The 15,875-nt window shown below is 55.0% G+C and overlaps 1 protein-coding gene across 2 annotated transcripts in view; it reads right to left on the bottom strand.

Moving 5' to 3' along the window:
• Positions 1 to 111: 111 nt before the first annotated feature.
• Positions 112 to 15,875, bottom strand: part of SYMPK (symplekin scaffold protein) — a 34,157-nt gene continuing 18,393 nt past the window's right edge. For both annotated transcript variants that reach the window (XM_010946833.3, XM_045510608.2), the window contains 15 exons: positions 15,191 to 15,341; positions 13,919 to 14,154; positions 12,799 to 12,880; positions 12,420 to 12,533; positions 11,245 to 11,392; positions 10,097 to 10,257; positions 8,463 to 8,571; positions 8,032 to 8,132; positions 7,301 to 7,391; positions 6,065 to 6,166; positions 2,289 to 2,476; positions 1,372 to 1,548; positions 1,087 to 1,182; positions 504 to 836; positions 112 to 346 (listed from right to left, as the gene is read on the bottom strand). In XM_010946833.3, the coding sequence (XP_010945135.1) occupies positions 209 to 346; positions 504 to 836; positions 1,087 to 1,182; positions 1,372 to 1,548; positions 2,289 to 2,476; positions 6,065 to 6,166; positions 7,301 to 7,391; positions 8,032 to 8,132; positions 8,463 to 8,571; positions 10,097 to 10,257; positions 11,245 to 11,392; positions 12,420 to 12,533; positions 12,799 to 12,880; positions 13,919 to 14,154; positions 15,191 to 15,341 (2,227 nt within the window). In that variant the 3' untranslated portion in view covers positions 112 to 208. The remainder of the gene's footprint in view (positions 347 to 503; positions 837 to 1,086; positions 1,183 to 1,371; positions 1,549 to 2,288; positions 2,477 to 6,064; positions 6,167 to 7,300; positions 7,392 to 8,031; positions 8,133 to 8,462; positions 8,572 to 10,096; positions 10,258 to 11,244; positions 11,393 to 12,419; positions 12,534 to 12,798; positions 12,881 to 13,918; positions 14,155 to 15,190; positions 15,342 to 15,875) is intronic.

Below are 15,875 nucleotides of genomic sequence, written 5' to 3'. Positions count from 1 at the left end.
CGACGCTCGAGCGGCTTTCAGTCTTACGGGGGGCTCCCGGGTGCACCTACTGGCTACCGCAAAGCCCCACAGCTGACACGGAGGCACAGACGAGAGACTGCACCCATGCCCTAGACTAGCGGTTTTTGTTTTTATTTATTTTGAAGGCAAAGCCCTGCCCCGCCCTCCCTGAGCTCCCAGTCCCACTCCCCTTCCCCACCAAGCCCCGTCAGCTGTTCCCCTTGGTCTCAGGTTCCCCGGCTTCCTCCACGGTGGGGCTGGGGGTCTTTAGGGTGTCTTCTCCGGCAGGGGTGAGGGTCTGGGGGCTCCGCTCCTCCTTTGAAATCAATCCGCCCGCTGCCACTTCCTGTTGACAGGAGAACGGGGAGTCTGTCAAAGACAGCGTGGTCCCACCTCCAATATTTCTTTCGGCCATACCTTCCCTCCTCCCCCACCTTGAGCACACGCAACCCCAGATCCCTGACTTTTCTCGTCTTCTGTTGCTCTGTTGTTGTCACCCCTACCTTAGGTAGGGGTCCCTCAAGACTAGAGTCCAGCAGTGCAGCCTCCGTCAGCCCCGAGTCATCATCCATGCTGATAAAAATGGCCGGGGTCTCACACTCAGGCCCCTCCTCCCGGAAATCAATGGCTTCCTCGGGCTGGGGAGGGCCTGGCCGGGCTGAGGAAGAGGACAACGAGGAGGACGAGGAGGGGGCTCCCACACCCCCAGGCTTCAGCTTCTGTTCCTCCTCCAGCTGCCGCTTTAAGGCCTTCTCCTGGGCCAGCCGCAGGCCGATCAGGTCTTGAGGGGGCCGGGGGGCCGGGGGTGGTGCCAGAGCCAGGGGCTCTAAGTCATCCTAGGGGTAGGCAGGGACACACACAAGCTCAGAGATGGGTGGGACCTAGAACCCAAGCTGCTCCCTTGAGGATGGTGGGAAAGAAGACAGTAACCATCCGAAGGCAGATGGTAGAGTGGGCAGGGAGTAAGAGGCAGCTGTCTCCCCACCCCCATTCCCTTTAGAAGGAACGTCCACAGACATTCGTAGAGTGGGTCCAGAGGAGGGGGTGGGGCCTCTCTGGCTTGGGAAGGGGGCTGCAAGCCCTCACCTCTTCCAGGGGCCCGGCAGGTGTTTCCTTAGTCTCTGGCTCCTGCTTGCCGCTGGCCTCCAGGATGGTCATGATGGAGTTGGGGATGTGTGCTTGCTAGGGGAAGAGCAGGATGGCAGTGCCATGGAGAGCTATGACTCAGGGACGCCCCCTCCCAGACCCTTGGTGTCCCTGACCCTCCAGAGCCCCAGACCTTCCTGGCAGTGTAGGGCTCCCCTCTGCCCACCTCCATACAGTCCCCAAGGGCTGAACCCATGGGGCCACCCACCCCACACCCTGGGGTACCTGGTGGGGAGTGAAGGAGCGGACGTGGGCCAGCAGGGGCTCCCGGAGCTCTGGGCACTTGTCAAAGACGGCACCCAGCTGCTGGGGTGGGAGCTGCAGGATGACCTGGAAGCTCTGGGGCTTGGTGCGCTGACAGCATTTGATGAAGCCCTCCCACACCTTGGGATACTTCCACACCTGAACCAGGCAGGGAGGGAGCAGTCGTGAGGGGGCCTGCAGGCAGCCAGCCAACCCAGAAGCTGGGAGAAAGACCTTGCCAAGATGGCACAGCCTCATTTCATTCTCACAGCAGCCTCAAGAGGGCGACATTAGCCCTGCTAAACACAGGAGGCCCAGGGAGGTGCAGGGAATTGTCCAGGGTCCAAGGGGCAGAGCCGACATCTGAACCCAGGTATGTCTGAATCCACACTTAACCTCTAAGCCAGATGTTGCAAAGTGGCAACCTGTGGGTTGAATCCAGCCTGAAGGCTTGTGGATGCGTTGTTTTTTGTTTCATCCTGGTTATTTCTAAAACCGTCTCCAGCTTCTCTTGAAAAGTGGGACCATCCTTCAGATCTAGTATGCATCCTGGCTGGGTGCATAATGGTGTGGTGGGGGGTGGGGCAAGGGGCAGCCATGCCTCTCCTGGGATGTGTACTCCATGAAGTCTACTACTTGCTCCTACCACCCAACAGCCCTCACTCATCACACTACCCCCCTGTAGCTGTCCTGACTTAGTGACCCCCAGAGGACAGTACTCTCAGCAGAGGGCAGGGCAAAGAAGCTGGCCGTCCTGGTAGAGCTTGCTCTCTGCATGGTGGCTCCATCAGGGAGGCCGCGCCTGTTGGAAAAGCCTGGGGTTTTGCTTCAAGTCTGTCTGAAGTGTGTCCTGCTGCGGTCCACTGCTTGGGAGACTGGGGTGGTCAGGGGTGGGTTACCTGCTTCATGATGAGGCGGGACAGGATGTTCATGACGAAGCCCCCCAGGCGGGGGTACATGGTCAGGGACTGGATGACGGTCCTCATGAGCAGCATGGGCAGGGGACTCTGCTCCATCAGCTGCTGCATCACCACGGCCAGCACCTCCGATGTGTACACGTTCCGCTCCGCAAAGCACAGGTTGGTGGCTGCGAGGAGGCGGAAAGTGGGCCTGTCCTCTTTGCCCAGCTGCCCCTTGGGAGGTGGGAGCCCCACCACCCTTAGAGAGCCTCAGCCCCTTCATCTGCCAGTATGAGAGACCCAGCCCTGACTTCCTAAAGCTCTAGGCAAGACAGATTACCCCCAGCCAGCAGGTCTCTTTCCGAGGGGGCACTGTGGCCTGGTCTTTGGAAAGCTTGGGAACTCAGTCCAAGGGAAAAGACATGTCCAGCTCCTGGAAGCCCCACTGGGCAGAGTGGGAAGACCCTGGCCCTCTCTCTTTGGGGACAACCCCCAGAAAGGATAAGGTGGGAAAGACATGTTGCCAACCCCTGGGGATACATTCTGGCTTGACTAGGGTGGCACCTCTACTCCTAGTGGAGAGGGAAGGAAACTCTGATGTCCATAAGCAATCCCATAGGGGACAGGAGAGTCCTCCACCAGCTGGCTGGTCAAGAGATTGCCCACTCTTGACCCAGTGTATAAGGGCTTGAGCTGGTGAGAGGGTGTCATGAGGCCTGGGGTTATGTAGGGGACGCAGTCCACAGAGCAATGAAGGAGGGGCAGCAGGAGGAAGCCTGGGCATATGGTGAACTCCCTAGCTCAGCACCCAGTGCCAGGAAGGGCCCAAGGAGGTCTGGCACAGCACAAGCACCCACAAAGGCAGGAAGACCAGGGCAGGCCTTGGGGGTCTGTTCCCTCAAGAGTGGGTTGTGATACCCTGAAATCTGTGGGATTGGTGGTGCTCCAATCCATTGTGCTAGTGGGGAGAACCCAGGAACTGCCTCTGAACCCCTTCTTCCCCAAACACCACTTGCCATGTGAGTCTGTCAACCAGGAAGTCTTTATTGAGCCAGAAGAGAGGCCCCCAATCCTTGAGAGGCTAATGGAGGACAGAGGTGTGTGCCTATAAGGAATGGGAGGTGGGGGCGCTCCTATCAGGAAAAGAGGGAGGATGAAGGCATTACAGGTAGACAGGCAGGGAGGAGGCTGGAGGTAGGGTAGGGCAGGTATCTAGGCAGGAGTGTAGAAGGTGAGAAAAGTGCAAGAGGACCCACCAGAAACCAAGGATGTCCCTCCTCCTCCCTTCTAGGTAGTCACTGGCTCCTGTCTGCTCTGCCTAAAAGTCTCCAAACTCAACCCTCTTCCCTCTCCTCCCGCTCAGCTCTGCCCCAGCCTCCTTCAGGGCCTCCCAGCCACCCCTCTAATCCACCCTCCATACATCAGCCGGAAGGGACTTTCAAAAGCTCAACCTGACCCTGTACCTCCCATGGGCCCTCTAGAGAGCAAGTCCAAATCTGAACTGGCCTGAGAGAGATTCCACGTGAGCAGGGCCTACACGGTTATAGCCTGACCTCATCTCTTGACGAGGCCCCCCTCCCCAGATCACATCCAGCCAGGGTGAGCTCTGCAGTTCCAGAACCAGGCCATGCTAGCATATTTCTCGGCCCCTACAAACGTTCTTTCCTTCTCTGTATCATCTCTCCTGCTACCTCACCCCTACTCATTCTTCTGTGGTCTCAGCTCAGGTGTCTCCTCCTCTAGGGGGCGCTCCCTAATGTCCCACAGCCCTGTTCACTCTGGACTGTTACTCTGGGGATGGCCTGTGAGCCCCAGGAGGGCAGGGCCAGGGCTTTCTCCATCCCTGCTGTGTCCTCAGCACCACCCAGCACAGGGTTGAGCAGAGGTGCTCAGTGAGTTTTCTAAATTGCTGGACCAGACCACTGGACAGGTCTAGTTACAGAAAAATTCACCAGAGAAAGGATGGTTTAAGGGGAGACTAAATGCCAGAAATGACTGCTTATACTGTCAGATACTGGGGATTCCAATGGTGCACAAAATAGGACTACACTTTGGATCTGGAGCTTTTAGGGTCGAGTAGGGTTAGCAGTGCAATTGAGAAAACTGCTGGTGCCTGAGCAGAGCAGCATGCTCTGGGAACTGACTAGATTGTGTGTTGGGGATGAATAGCTAGTAGGGAGACCAGACGAAGGGCAGCTGGGAGCTCAGCAGTACAGAGGCTCCACGTGGGCCTGGGTTTGCAGGAAAACAGGCGGGGTTCTAAAGGCCAGGCCTTGCTGACATCTCCAGGGGCCTGGCCACTGGCTGCCTATGGTTAAGGCCCTTTTCCTCCCTGGGCCTTGGTTCCTGTGTGTAAGATCAGGGACTAAACCTCAGTCCATGAATGGGCTACAGTGGGGTGGTGAGGGTGGGCAGGGCCTACATGGTTTTAGACTGACCTCATCTTCTGACCAGGCCCCCTCCCCTTAAGCACCAGATCCAGCCAGGTTCAGCTCTGCAGTGCCAGAACCAGGCCATGCTAGCATAATTTGAATCCCCTCAAACTGTACACAAACCCATGTGAGTGTATCATCCCTGAGAACGGGCTCATAACTTTCCTGACATCATCTAAGGGGCCAAGGCGTGTAAAAAGACCACTCCTGGAGTCTCAGCTTTGAGACCCTTTTCACTTTATTGCTTCCACTAGAGGCCTTAGTTCCTTCTCAGTTGTAGTGCGGGTTTTAAATTTTCCTAAGCTTCTCTCCTGACCTAAAAGTTCCTGAGAGAATTTGTTCAGAAGAAGAGGAATACTAAGAAATAAGTCACTGAAGAAGCTACTTCAGGCCAGACATGAGACTAGGTGGCAAGGAGGGAAAAGGCCTCCCTGCTCTTCGAGAGAGGAGCGAGCAAGGGACAGATGTCTTCTGAGAAGAGCAGGGAAAAGTAGGGCTTCCACCTCCGTGGGAAAGCATGGCTTCTGGACTAAAAACCTCCTGTAGGGAGGAAGTGGAGGGGAGCACTGAGGGGGAGAGATCTTCCCACCGGAGGCAGCCCTGGGTTCAACGACGCCATATGCGGCAGGAACCAGCAGAGCTGGGATTTCAACTCAGGTTCACCCAACTTCAGATTCACTTTTTTCCCCACTACATCACTTAGCTTCTGTGTGGCCCTGAGCAAGTTACTTAACCTCTCTGGAACCTCCATTTCGTCTACAAAATGGAAGCAAGCATACTTACCAGGTAAAGAATGGTGCGGATCGGCAGGCAGGCCTGTAAGGCACTTAGGAAAGCCTGGCTCAAAGTGCTAGGTAAACAGTAACAGCAGCTATTAAGAAACTGCTAATTGTGGTGAGCTGGCCACTTTGTCACCGAGTACCCCGCCTGGAGGCCTGCTCTTCTGTCTCAGCTGGAGCCCAGGCTGACTCCTGGTCCAAGCCGCCCTAGTACACTCCGTCTGCTCTGCCGGCTGTGCCTCTGCCCTGCTTGGCCAAGGACTCCGCTTCCTTCGTTCCTCAGGCCGAGGCTGGGAAGGGAGGGGCTCCCCACCTTTCTGGGGGACTACTCTGTGCTAGTGCACAATAGGTGCATCAGTTCCTTAGATGGAAGGAGGGAGGGAGGAGGAAGGACAGGAGGGAGGGAGGGAAAGGAATGAGGTGGGAGTCCGGAGCACTGAGATGGGGCTGCAGGTGGCACACTCTCCGACTTGGCAGATTCCAGCAGGGGCATGTGGGTGACTGAGGTTCTTCCCCAGGTCCGCAGCGGCCAGGCTACTTAAGGGGGGTGGGGGGAGCGCCTCACCTTTGATGATAGACTTCATGTCACACTTTGCCGAGTCAATGTTGTGTAACGCGATCAGAAGCTCTCCAGGGTTCAGGGGGGACAAGGCCGAGTTCCCTTCACCTGCAGCAGGTGGGAGTGGGGGCAGAGGGGGGAGACAGTTTGGAGGCCTAAATGAAGAGGTGGGTCCAAGTCCCCGAGATTGGGGGAGCAGTGAATGAAGACAAGGTGCCCTCTGGGGTTAGGGGTACAAAGGGCTAGAGGAGCAGAAGAGACTGAGAACACAAAAGGAGGGGCCTGAATGAGGCAGCAGCTGGAAAGCGATCCTTCACCACCAGAGGCCTTCATCTTGCTTTCCTTCTCCCCAGCACTGGGTTCCTACCCTTGTTAGGGCAACATCTGATTGTGATTCAGCTGCTCTCCGCACACCCCCCAACCCTTCCCCGGGCTGTGCACCCACAAGGAGGGCTAGGAGGAGCTCAACACGGGTCCCCAGTACAGCACAGATGCTCAGAGGAACTTGCTGGACAGGACAGGCTGGGACCAAGCAACAGACTTGAAAACAGTACTCGGACTGAATGCTACAGTGGAGGAGGCTGGGAAGAGATGGCACTCTTCTGGTGCTGTTTTGCGGGTCGCAGACACTCCCGTGTGTGTGTGTTTTAAATCACCAGGTTATGTGTGAAACAGCCTCCACCCTCCCGAGCTCCAACCACTGGGGTCAGGGATGAGGAATCGACCCTTTGCCACTTGGTAATCTTCCAAATTAAAAGTTTTCTTTCTTTTTGACCAGATTAAACAAAAGGCCCCTCAGCCACAGCTTGAGGGGTTCAGGCAAGAGCTGAGGAAGGGCAGGAGTGGAGCCCGTGCCTTAGGGAGACTGGAGAGTAGTTAGGTCCTAGAAGGAAAGACACTTTTAGAGTCAGACCTCAGTTCCACAACTGTGCCCCCGCTGTCGATGAAACCATCATCTATGTAACACAGGAGGGTGGCTTGGGAGCTCTGGGACAGATGTTCAGATGTCGCCAAAGCTGGATGGTGGCCCAGAGAGCATGAGCCCCCATTCCCACTCTCAAGGTAGCAGCACCACACAGTCTCCCCCACCAGCATTCTGCATCTCACCTCTGGGACCCCTTCCTCCTGCCTGGCCACCTGAGGTGGGGTCTCCTAGGGGAACTGGGGCACAGGGAGCCCAGGGGAGGGAAATAGGACCAGGGCTGAGCTGGCCCCTGGTGGGGAGGACAGCGAATCACCTACCATGCTGGGTGCCCAGCAGGCGGTTGAAGACCTCTTTCACCACTATGGGGTTGAGTTTGATGAGCTTTGGCAGGGCCTGGATCACTTCTTTCTACAAGAACAGGGGAGGCAGGTCAGACACACCCCCCAACCCCCTTCAGACAAACCTCCCCACTGCTCCCCCGGGGGAGGTGAGGGCAAACTCCAGCCTCACCAAGCCCCTCCAATACTTTCCTCCTCTCACTCCTGGTCCCTCAAGGCTGAACTTCCCTAACTCACTGGGCCTGATTGAGCCCCAGCCTCATCACCCCCAATCTGAACCCCCTTCACATCACATGTCCCCTGGGCCAGCTTGATGACTCCTCCTGCAAGTGGAGGAGATGGAGGCTCACCCAAGGTCCCATAGCCTGTTAGGAACAAGACCTGGGCAGGGGAAGTACATGCTCAAGGTGAGGTACTTCCTACGTTGGGAATAGTGCTGCCTCTGTGATTTCATTTAGGCCTCAGGGCACTCTTGTAGGCCTAGAGGTTGGATCACTGTGACACTCACTTGACAGATGAAGAAACTGAGGCTCAGAGAGGGGTGTGGCTTGCTTGAGGTCAGAGGAGGACCAGGCAGATTGAGACTGACGCAGACAAGCCCCAGAATGTGCTCATAGCATCTGACATGGGCACCTGGGTGCCTACCTCCTCCCTGTCCCTGCCCTGCCGTGTCCTCGTCAGTGGGGGCATCCAGGCATCCAGCTCCATACCTTTTCCAGCCCATTGAGCACAGGGATGAGGAAGCGGACGTCTGGCAGTCGCTTGTGGTAGAGATCCCTGACCCGCTTCACCAGCTCCGGGGAGGGTGGGACTGCAGATAGATAAATAAGCAGGAGGCACAGGTGTTGGGGGCGGTGGGGTGGGGGTGAGCACCAAGAGGGAGAAGAAACAGTGGTGGGTGTGTGAGAGGGGAGTGGAAGGACAACTCCATTTCAGAGCAGAAATCCTTGGCCTTTGGTTTCTCAAATGCATTTAGCAATACTGTTCCAGATGGAGAAACTGAAGCCCAAGGATGGGGAGAGACTCACAAGAGGCCCAACATCTGGGGACCCAGCAGCTGATCCCCAGGTTCTGGGAAGGAGAACTAGGGAAGACCTAGGTGGTGGAGGAAAAGGATGAAAGGTGGGGTCCCAGGGGGCACCTTTGTCCGTGAGGCTGTGCAGACATCGTGTGACCAGTGTCTCTGCCCCCTTGGGACAGTTTTCCACCAGCAAGAGCAGCTCTGGCGAGTTCATGCCCATTCCTCGGATCTAGAGGCAGAGAGGGATGACAGGGAAGCCCAGGGAAAGGGCTGAGCGATGTGGGGAGGATGAGGGGCCCAGGCTGAGAGCTTGGGGAGGCCTAGGTGTTGGGGGCAGGGTGGCTGGGGGGATGCTAGGATTCTGGTGTTAGAACTAGTGATAGAATAGATCTTAAAAGTTCTCATTAGAAGAAAATCATTAACTATGTGACATGGATGTTAATTAAACTTACTGTAATGATCGCTTCACAATATATACACACAGATCAAATCATCATGTTCTATACCTTAAACTAATATAATGTTATATGTCATTACATCTCAATAAAATGGGGGAAAAAGAACTGGTGACAGAGTTCAGAGAAGCAGGAGAAATCTGGGGAAGGTGGGGGAGGGTTGAGAAGCATCTTGGCTTCTTCCACCCAATCTCACTGGGACACAGACTCACCGCAGCTCCCGAGCCTTCACCAGCGCTGCCCTATTTGGCAGGCTCTGCCTTTCCTCTGTTGTCTCTGACCCAACCTGACCTTTAAAGCCCGACCTGTCCTTCAGTTCCTCAGTGAAGACTTTTCTGGCTTCTTTAGGCACCTGCCCACCCGCTCTGTGACAGCTAGGGCCCCAGCTCGGCTGCTTGCTCAGATCAGGGCTTGAGCTGCTGCTGCTTCTACAGCCTTCCCCGCACCTGCCACGAGTGCTAAACACAGGGAGCGGAGGGTCAGGCTTCAAGGGTTCATGCCTTCCTCTGCCCAATACAACTTTATAGTCAAGAGTGGAAGGGACAGCCTTACCCCTTGAGGAGCTCACAGTCCGGTGGGCTCATCCGTAAAGTGGGGAGAAGAATCTGCTTCCTCCTCGCAATGAGCCTATCATCCCCATGTCACTGGTGAGGACACCACTGAATATGTGTGGGTGGCAGGTACGTGGGAATTAACATAGCACACTTTCTCCTTTTGTTTATGTTGAAATTTTTCAGTGATAAAAAAAATGTCAGGATTAGATATAAAAAAAAAAACAGTTTCAAATCCAGCTGCAAATTGGAAGGGCAGACATTCTGAATTTCAGGGGCCAGTTTGTAAGTGAGTTGCTTCTCTCATGGGTGACCCTGTGGCTTCAGAGAGGATCAGGGGGGACTTAGGCAACTAAAGATTCCTGTCAGCCAGGCAGGGGAAAGACAGCTCATAAATGATAACAATGACACAGAGGTTTACACGCACAAATTCACAGAATCCCTCCAACAAGCTTAGGGGACTGAATTATTGTCCTCATTTTTACTGAAGGATGCAAGTTCACGCAGTTGAGAAAGTGACAGGTGGAATGTGAACCCAGATCTGTCCAACTCTAGGCTCTAAACTGCAGGGCTACCTGGCTGTCTTCTCATGAGCAGTTGGGGACTACCCACAAGCTGGAGTTGCTCAGCCTGGGGTGACAACCGTTGGTACTTAGCACACACGGAGGAGATACCAGGGGAATGGCTGGTGTTGGGGATTCAGCCCTGCCTGTGGGTAGGCAGAGACTGGTGGGCTCAGGGGCCTCACCGGCTGTTCGATGACCCTCAGCACTGTCCTCTTGATGTCAGCGATGGCTTCAGTGTACACGGCTGCCAGCTCGTGGATCAGCTTGTGGTTCTGAGGCAGGAGGGCCAGGTAGAGGTACAAACACTGCTTCACTGTCTCCTCGGTCCAGGGCGCTGCCACCTCTAAAAGGGCAGGGGGTGAAGATCAGGCTGGCCCACACCCCTCCATTCCCCTCCCACCCACAGTGGCCCTTCTTGCGGGGCAGACACAGAAGGGAGCTGGGCCTGGGAAGCAAACTGTTCTAGGGCAGTAAGATAATCATCAGGAAAATGGGTGGAACCAGGATTGCTCACCTTTTAGAAGCCTCTGCACTAAACTCGCATCTTGTCTCCTCTGATAATCCACAGGGCAGCCAGAGATCTAAGTGTAGTTCCGACCCTGTCCCTCTCCTGCTCAGTGCTCCCACAACCCAAGGGCTTCTGTGCCCTCAGGATAGACCCCCAGCTCGTCCTCACCTAGCTCTACCTGCAAGGCCCTGTTCAGGGCAGGTCTGCCGCTGGGGCTCTGTGCTCTGGTCACACCCTACTTCTGACAGTCCCACAAATCCCCACTTCAGAGCCTTTGCATGTGCAGCTCTGTTGCCTAGAACACCACTGGTCCTCCTGTACCTCTTCATCCTCTGGGTATCACACTGCCAGGGCCTCTTCTGGGAAGCCTTCCCAGCACTCAGGCTGCACTGGGGCTCCTGTGCTTCCTGCCACAGCCTGAATCTTCCAATTTAATGGTCCATTCTCTTGGAGCCCGCATCTCCCCATCCGTAGTTTTGGAGGACCCGGAGCTTTGCTGAGGGAATGGGCCTGCGATGATCCTCCCTGGCTCATCCTGGAGTCCCATCACTGGCTAGCTCTGTCCTTGGCTTTCAGCCCAGCTGTCCCCTCCTCCAGGATGTTCTCCCTGACCCCTCAGGCGGGGTCAGGCACCCTCTCTGGACTCCTGCAGACCCCTGGTTTCACCACCTGAGGCCTGCTCATTCCAGTTATTACTGTCTGGCTGTCTTCCCTCGCAGGCTGGGCAGGGCTCAGCTCTGATCCAGCTCTATCCCCAGGGCCCAGCCCAGAGGCCAGGACACAGCAGGTGCTCAGCATGCCTCTGAAGAACCCGCACCAGACCTGTGTCCTTGTCGGCTCCAAACAGCACAGATGGTGGATTGGGGTGGACCAAGAGCTGCAGGTAGTTAAGGGCAAATTTCTCCACATACTCTCGCAGCTGTTCCTTCTCGTACATGCGCTTGATGAACAGCAAGGCTTGGGAACGCACCTGAGGAGAGAGCGGGGAGATGAGGGGGCAAGATGGTGGAGGGGGAGACAGCTGTTCTGAGCTCAGCAGCACCAGTGTGAAAACAAGTCCAAGTCTGAGAAAGGCACAGCCCAGCTGAGTTATCTGTGCTCAAGACTGGTCACCAGCTAGAGAGAGAGGTTTCCTGGATCAACTTGGGGCCCTTCACCAGCTCACCATCTACCTGCCCAGCCTCATCTGTTTTCGTTTCTTGCCTCAGTTGCTATGCTCCAACCAGAAGGGGCTCTCCTCAGTTCCTCAAAAGTGACAGCATTCTCCCTGTCACTGAGACTTGGCACAAAAGGGTTCCACACCTGGAATGCCTGCTTTTTCTTTTTTGGAATGCCTGTTGCTGGCTATATCCTGTTTCACTCAAGATATCCCCTGCTGGGAGCCACGAGGACAGCGGTCGATCTTGGGCACCACCTTGGCCCCAAGAGCACCAGAGGGCCAACCTACAGTGTGTGCCGTGAGGGTCTGCTGAGTGAACGAATACGAAACACCAGAAAGAAGCTGGCAAAAGGCTGGAGTATGGATGGACTGAGGGCCCTCTTGATCACACACATGCACACACATTGTCCCCTCTGTCCAGGGCACATCCAACTACTCATGTCTTGGCTCACATGTCCCCTTTTCCTTCCTTAAAGCACCGCCCTTCCCCAGCCACCAGGGTTGCAACTTCTGCTGAAAGGTCACACTGGCTCCCCTCCTGGTCAGTGCCCACCAGGTCCTAGCACAGCACCAGGCCTTAAGAGGGGCGCACCAACACGGGTGGAATAAGAGCAAGAATGGGACTGCCTTTCCTGGGGGGTGAGTATGTGTATGTTTGTGTACATTCTTGGTAGCTTCATGCCATCGTAAATGGAAAAACCACCACCACCACCAAAACATTGTCGCAAGGAGGGCATTAGGCCCAGAAACTTTCAGGGGAATGTGGAAAAGGCTGGACTGGTTACTAAGGACAGAGGAAGGACTCAGTGTAGCCCAGCAGAGAGCAGTGGGGCATCACCTTGTCCTTCTCATGGGAGCTGAGGTCTAGCAGAACATGCAGGTACTGGAACTGGCGGGACGGGCGCTTGAAGATCAGGTCTCGAAGAGTGGACATGCCCAGGTAGGTGCGACTCTGCGGCAGGAAGGAGGGCAACCAAAGCTCAAGGTACCTGCGGTGTGTCTTTGGGATGTCTCCCTTGCCTCAGTCAGATCTTGTACTGGACACAAGCACCAGGTACCTCACAGAACTCCCACCACAAGGTCTAGGCTGTGCACCCTTCAGATTCCACCCTACCACCCAACACAGGGCCCTGCCCCCTTCCACAGGCTGCAGCAAGCAGGACTCTTGCCTGCACCACAGTGCTGGGGATGGAGGGAGAGTTGCCACCCGTCCTCACCTCATCCTCGCAGTACTTGCGAATCACCTCCAAGGCGCTCTCGGTGATCAGTGGTGCCTCTAGTACAACCTTGGTGAAGATCCTGCCAGAGAGGGAGGGACAGGGAACAGCTGCAGAGGAGAGGCCCCCTTCCCTGTCCTGCTGATTGCAGTGCACAGAACTGGCAGGGCTCCCCCTCACAAACAGCTTGTTCAACCCCCTGGTTATAGAGCTTTGGAGGCAACAGAGCAGGGTTCAAACTGACTTGGGCAGAGACTACCTTTTGGAAACTCAGTTCCTCCCCTTTGTCAAATGTCTCCCCTAGCTTTTTTAATACAGCAGTGGGAGGGAATGACAGGGCAAATGGGGTGGGAAAGGGTATTGTTAGAGATGGAGTGGCCACAAAAGGCTGCTATGATACTTCAGTCAACATCGGTAGATGAGAAGGAGCCAGCCACGCAAGAAGTAGGGCAGAGAGCATTCCAGGTAGAGAGAACAGTAAGTGCCAAGTCCTGAACTCTGCGTGCTCAAGGAACAGAAGACTGAAGGCCAGTGCGGCTATAGCTTGGGGCAGTGAAAAGCAGAGAGGCAAAAAAAGAGGCTACAGAGGTTGGTGGGAATGGATTACACAGGTCTCATAGGGCAGAGTAAGAAGTTGCTTTTTTCATGAGAACAATGGAAGGTTTTACTGGGGAAATACCAAGACAGGATTTACATTATAAAATTCCTGTGCTGCTGTGTGGAGAATGGGTAAGCTGGAGGTCCAGGATAAGTAGGAAGCTACAGAATGGATTCTGGCAAGAGACAGTGATGGTAAGTCACCTCCACAACAAGCCTCTGAAGCAGGCACTGTTACTTATTATGTATTATATAAGAAAACGGAGGCCAAGAGGGTGAGTGACACAGGGCAGAGAGCAAGCAGCAGAGCCGGGGAACAAGTCCGGGGTGCGTGACCCAGAGCCTGCACTGAAGCTACCTGTTGGTGCATGCAGAGTGGGGAGAGCGAGGAGACTCGGGGTGGGCGCAGGCAGGGCTGACTCGGTAGGTGATGAGGAGGGAGGTGGTCAGAAACCAGAAAGGAAAGGCAGGACACAGGAGGGGGACTCTTGGGGACAGGAGGGTGCAGGGCCATCCCCCTCACCCATCCTTCTGGTCTGGCTTCTCCTGCAGGCCGGAGAGCAGGCGGATGAGGCAGTCCTCATACTTGTCCAGGGTGCCCGTGGCACCAGCTGCTAGGTAGGCGTTGTACTCCTGGTAGAGCCAGGCGAAGGCCAGGTCCAGGCGGGCCCGCACATCCTCCAGGATGAAGGACAGGACCTCAGCCTTCAGGCCCGAGTCGAACTGAGTCACCAGGCTAGCCAGGATCTTTATGCGCACCTGACAGAAGAGTGTGTGTGTGGGTGGGTGGGAGTTGGCAATCCCAAGCACCCCACGATCATGCCTTGCCCAGCCTCAGGGACCCTGAGTGCAGACCCAGTGTTAAGTGAAGGAAAGCTGAAGAATCTTACTCTCAGTAGGTCTCATTTATATGGAAGAAAAAAATAAAAAAGGAGAAAAAAAATTCAGTCATCAGAATAAAACTAGCAGTAACATCTAAAAATTCCTAGGAGTAATACTTAAATTATATATATCTAAAATACAACATTATCAACATCTAAACTGTGTCTAAAATATAAATATCTGAATTTCTAGAAGTAACGTCTACATACTTAAATACACAGAAAAAGATCTTGAAGGATTTCCCTAATTTGTTTATTTTTGTTTGTTTTGGGGGAGGTAATTAGGTTTCTTTGTTTTTTAGTGGAGGTACTGGGGATTGAACCCAGGACCTCATGCATGCTAAGCACGTGCTCTACCACTGAGCTATACCCTCCCCTCTGGATTGGTCACCTCCGTGGAGGAGACGGCATGTAGGTGGGGGTCCAAAGACCTATGATATCTCTGTGGCTTGGAAATATTTTTTAACAGAGAGAGTATGTTCATATACTTTTGGGTTAATTAAAAATAAATTTAAAAAAATAAGGAAAAAGGCACTTGACTGAGGTTGCAATGCAAGCAAGTGGTAGTGTCAGGACTTAAAGCAGGTGTGTCTGAAGCTAAAGAACAAGAACAAGAACACTGTTAACCACGAAGAAGCAGAACACCCAGCAGCCTGCGCTTGCAGGGCTCTTGCTCGCCGCTGGCCCCGCGCTGAGTGACAGCACACGCACGTGCACACACTTCTTCCTCCTCGTCACCTGTGTGGAGCGGCTGCTATCATCTCCACTTTATGGAGGAGGACAGAGTGAGGCTTGGAGAAGAGCTGGCATCTGGAGCCAGGGAGGGTTGTCCCCAGCGATCGTCCCTCTGCTGGGATGTGAGGTAGGCTCTTGGGGAGAGGGACTGGAGGCTGGGCTGGGGGGACAGGGCACACCTGGGCAGCCCCGCTGCACGCCACAGCCTTCTCAGCCCGTAGGATCCGCTTCACAGCGCCCAGCTTCATGGCCTCAACCTGGGCGTCAGTCAGGGGCTTCAGCACATCGCTCAGACGGAAGATTTTCTTACGCCCTCCGGCACCTGCCAGCCTACACGGAAGAGTAGAGACAGGGATAAGGTGACTCAGAACATCCTTTCTGGAGCCCAGGCCCACCCCAGGCCATAGAGAGACCCCCACCCCCTGCCCCCAGTGCTGTCTCTCCGACTCCCCTGTGACTCTGAGGCACGGCAGGGCGCAGGACAAGAAGGAAGAGAATGCTCTTTTGGTTTTGTAAAGGGTATCTCAGGGAAGGCTGCTCTATAGAGCAGGCAGTGTGTGAGAGAAGATCTGAATGAAGTGACGGAATAAGACCCACAAATATCTGGGGGATGAGCTTTCCAGGCAGAAAGAACAGAAGATGCAAAGGCCTTCAAGTGGGGACCTGCTTGGCTATTCAAGAGCTATTAAGAGGCTGGTGTGACTGGAGGAGGGAGCAAGGGGAACAGAGCTTGGAGGGGCAGTAGGTCAGGCAAGCCTTGGCTGGGGACAGGGCAGGGACTGGCTGGATCTGGTGGTCTATAAGGCGGGTAACGGGGACGATGATGGCAGTAACCAGCAGCACTTCCTACATGCTAGGAATCAT

This window comes from Camelus bactrianus, chromosome 9 (genome assembly GCF_048773025.1).
Source record: "Camelus bactrianus isolate YW-2024 breed Bactrian camel chromosome 9, ASM4877302v1, whole genome shotgun sequence".
Classification (NCBI taxonomy): Eukaryota; Metazoa; Chordata; class Mammalia; order Artiodactyla; family Camelidae; genus Camelus; species Camelus bactrianus.
The sequence above is the reverse complement of the archived record's forward strand: the minus strand, read 5'-3'. Positions and strand labels throughout refer to the sequence as shown.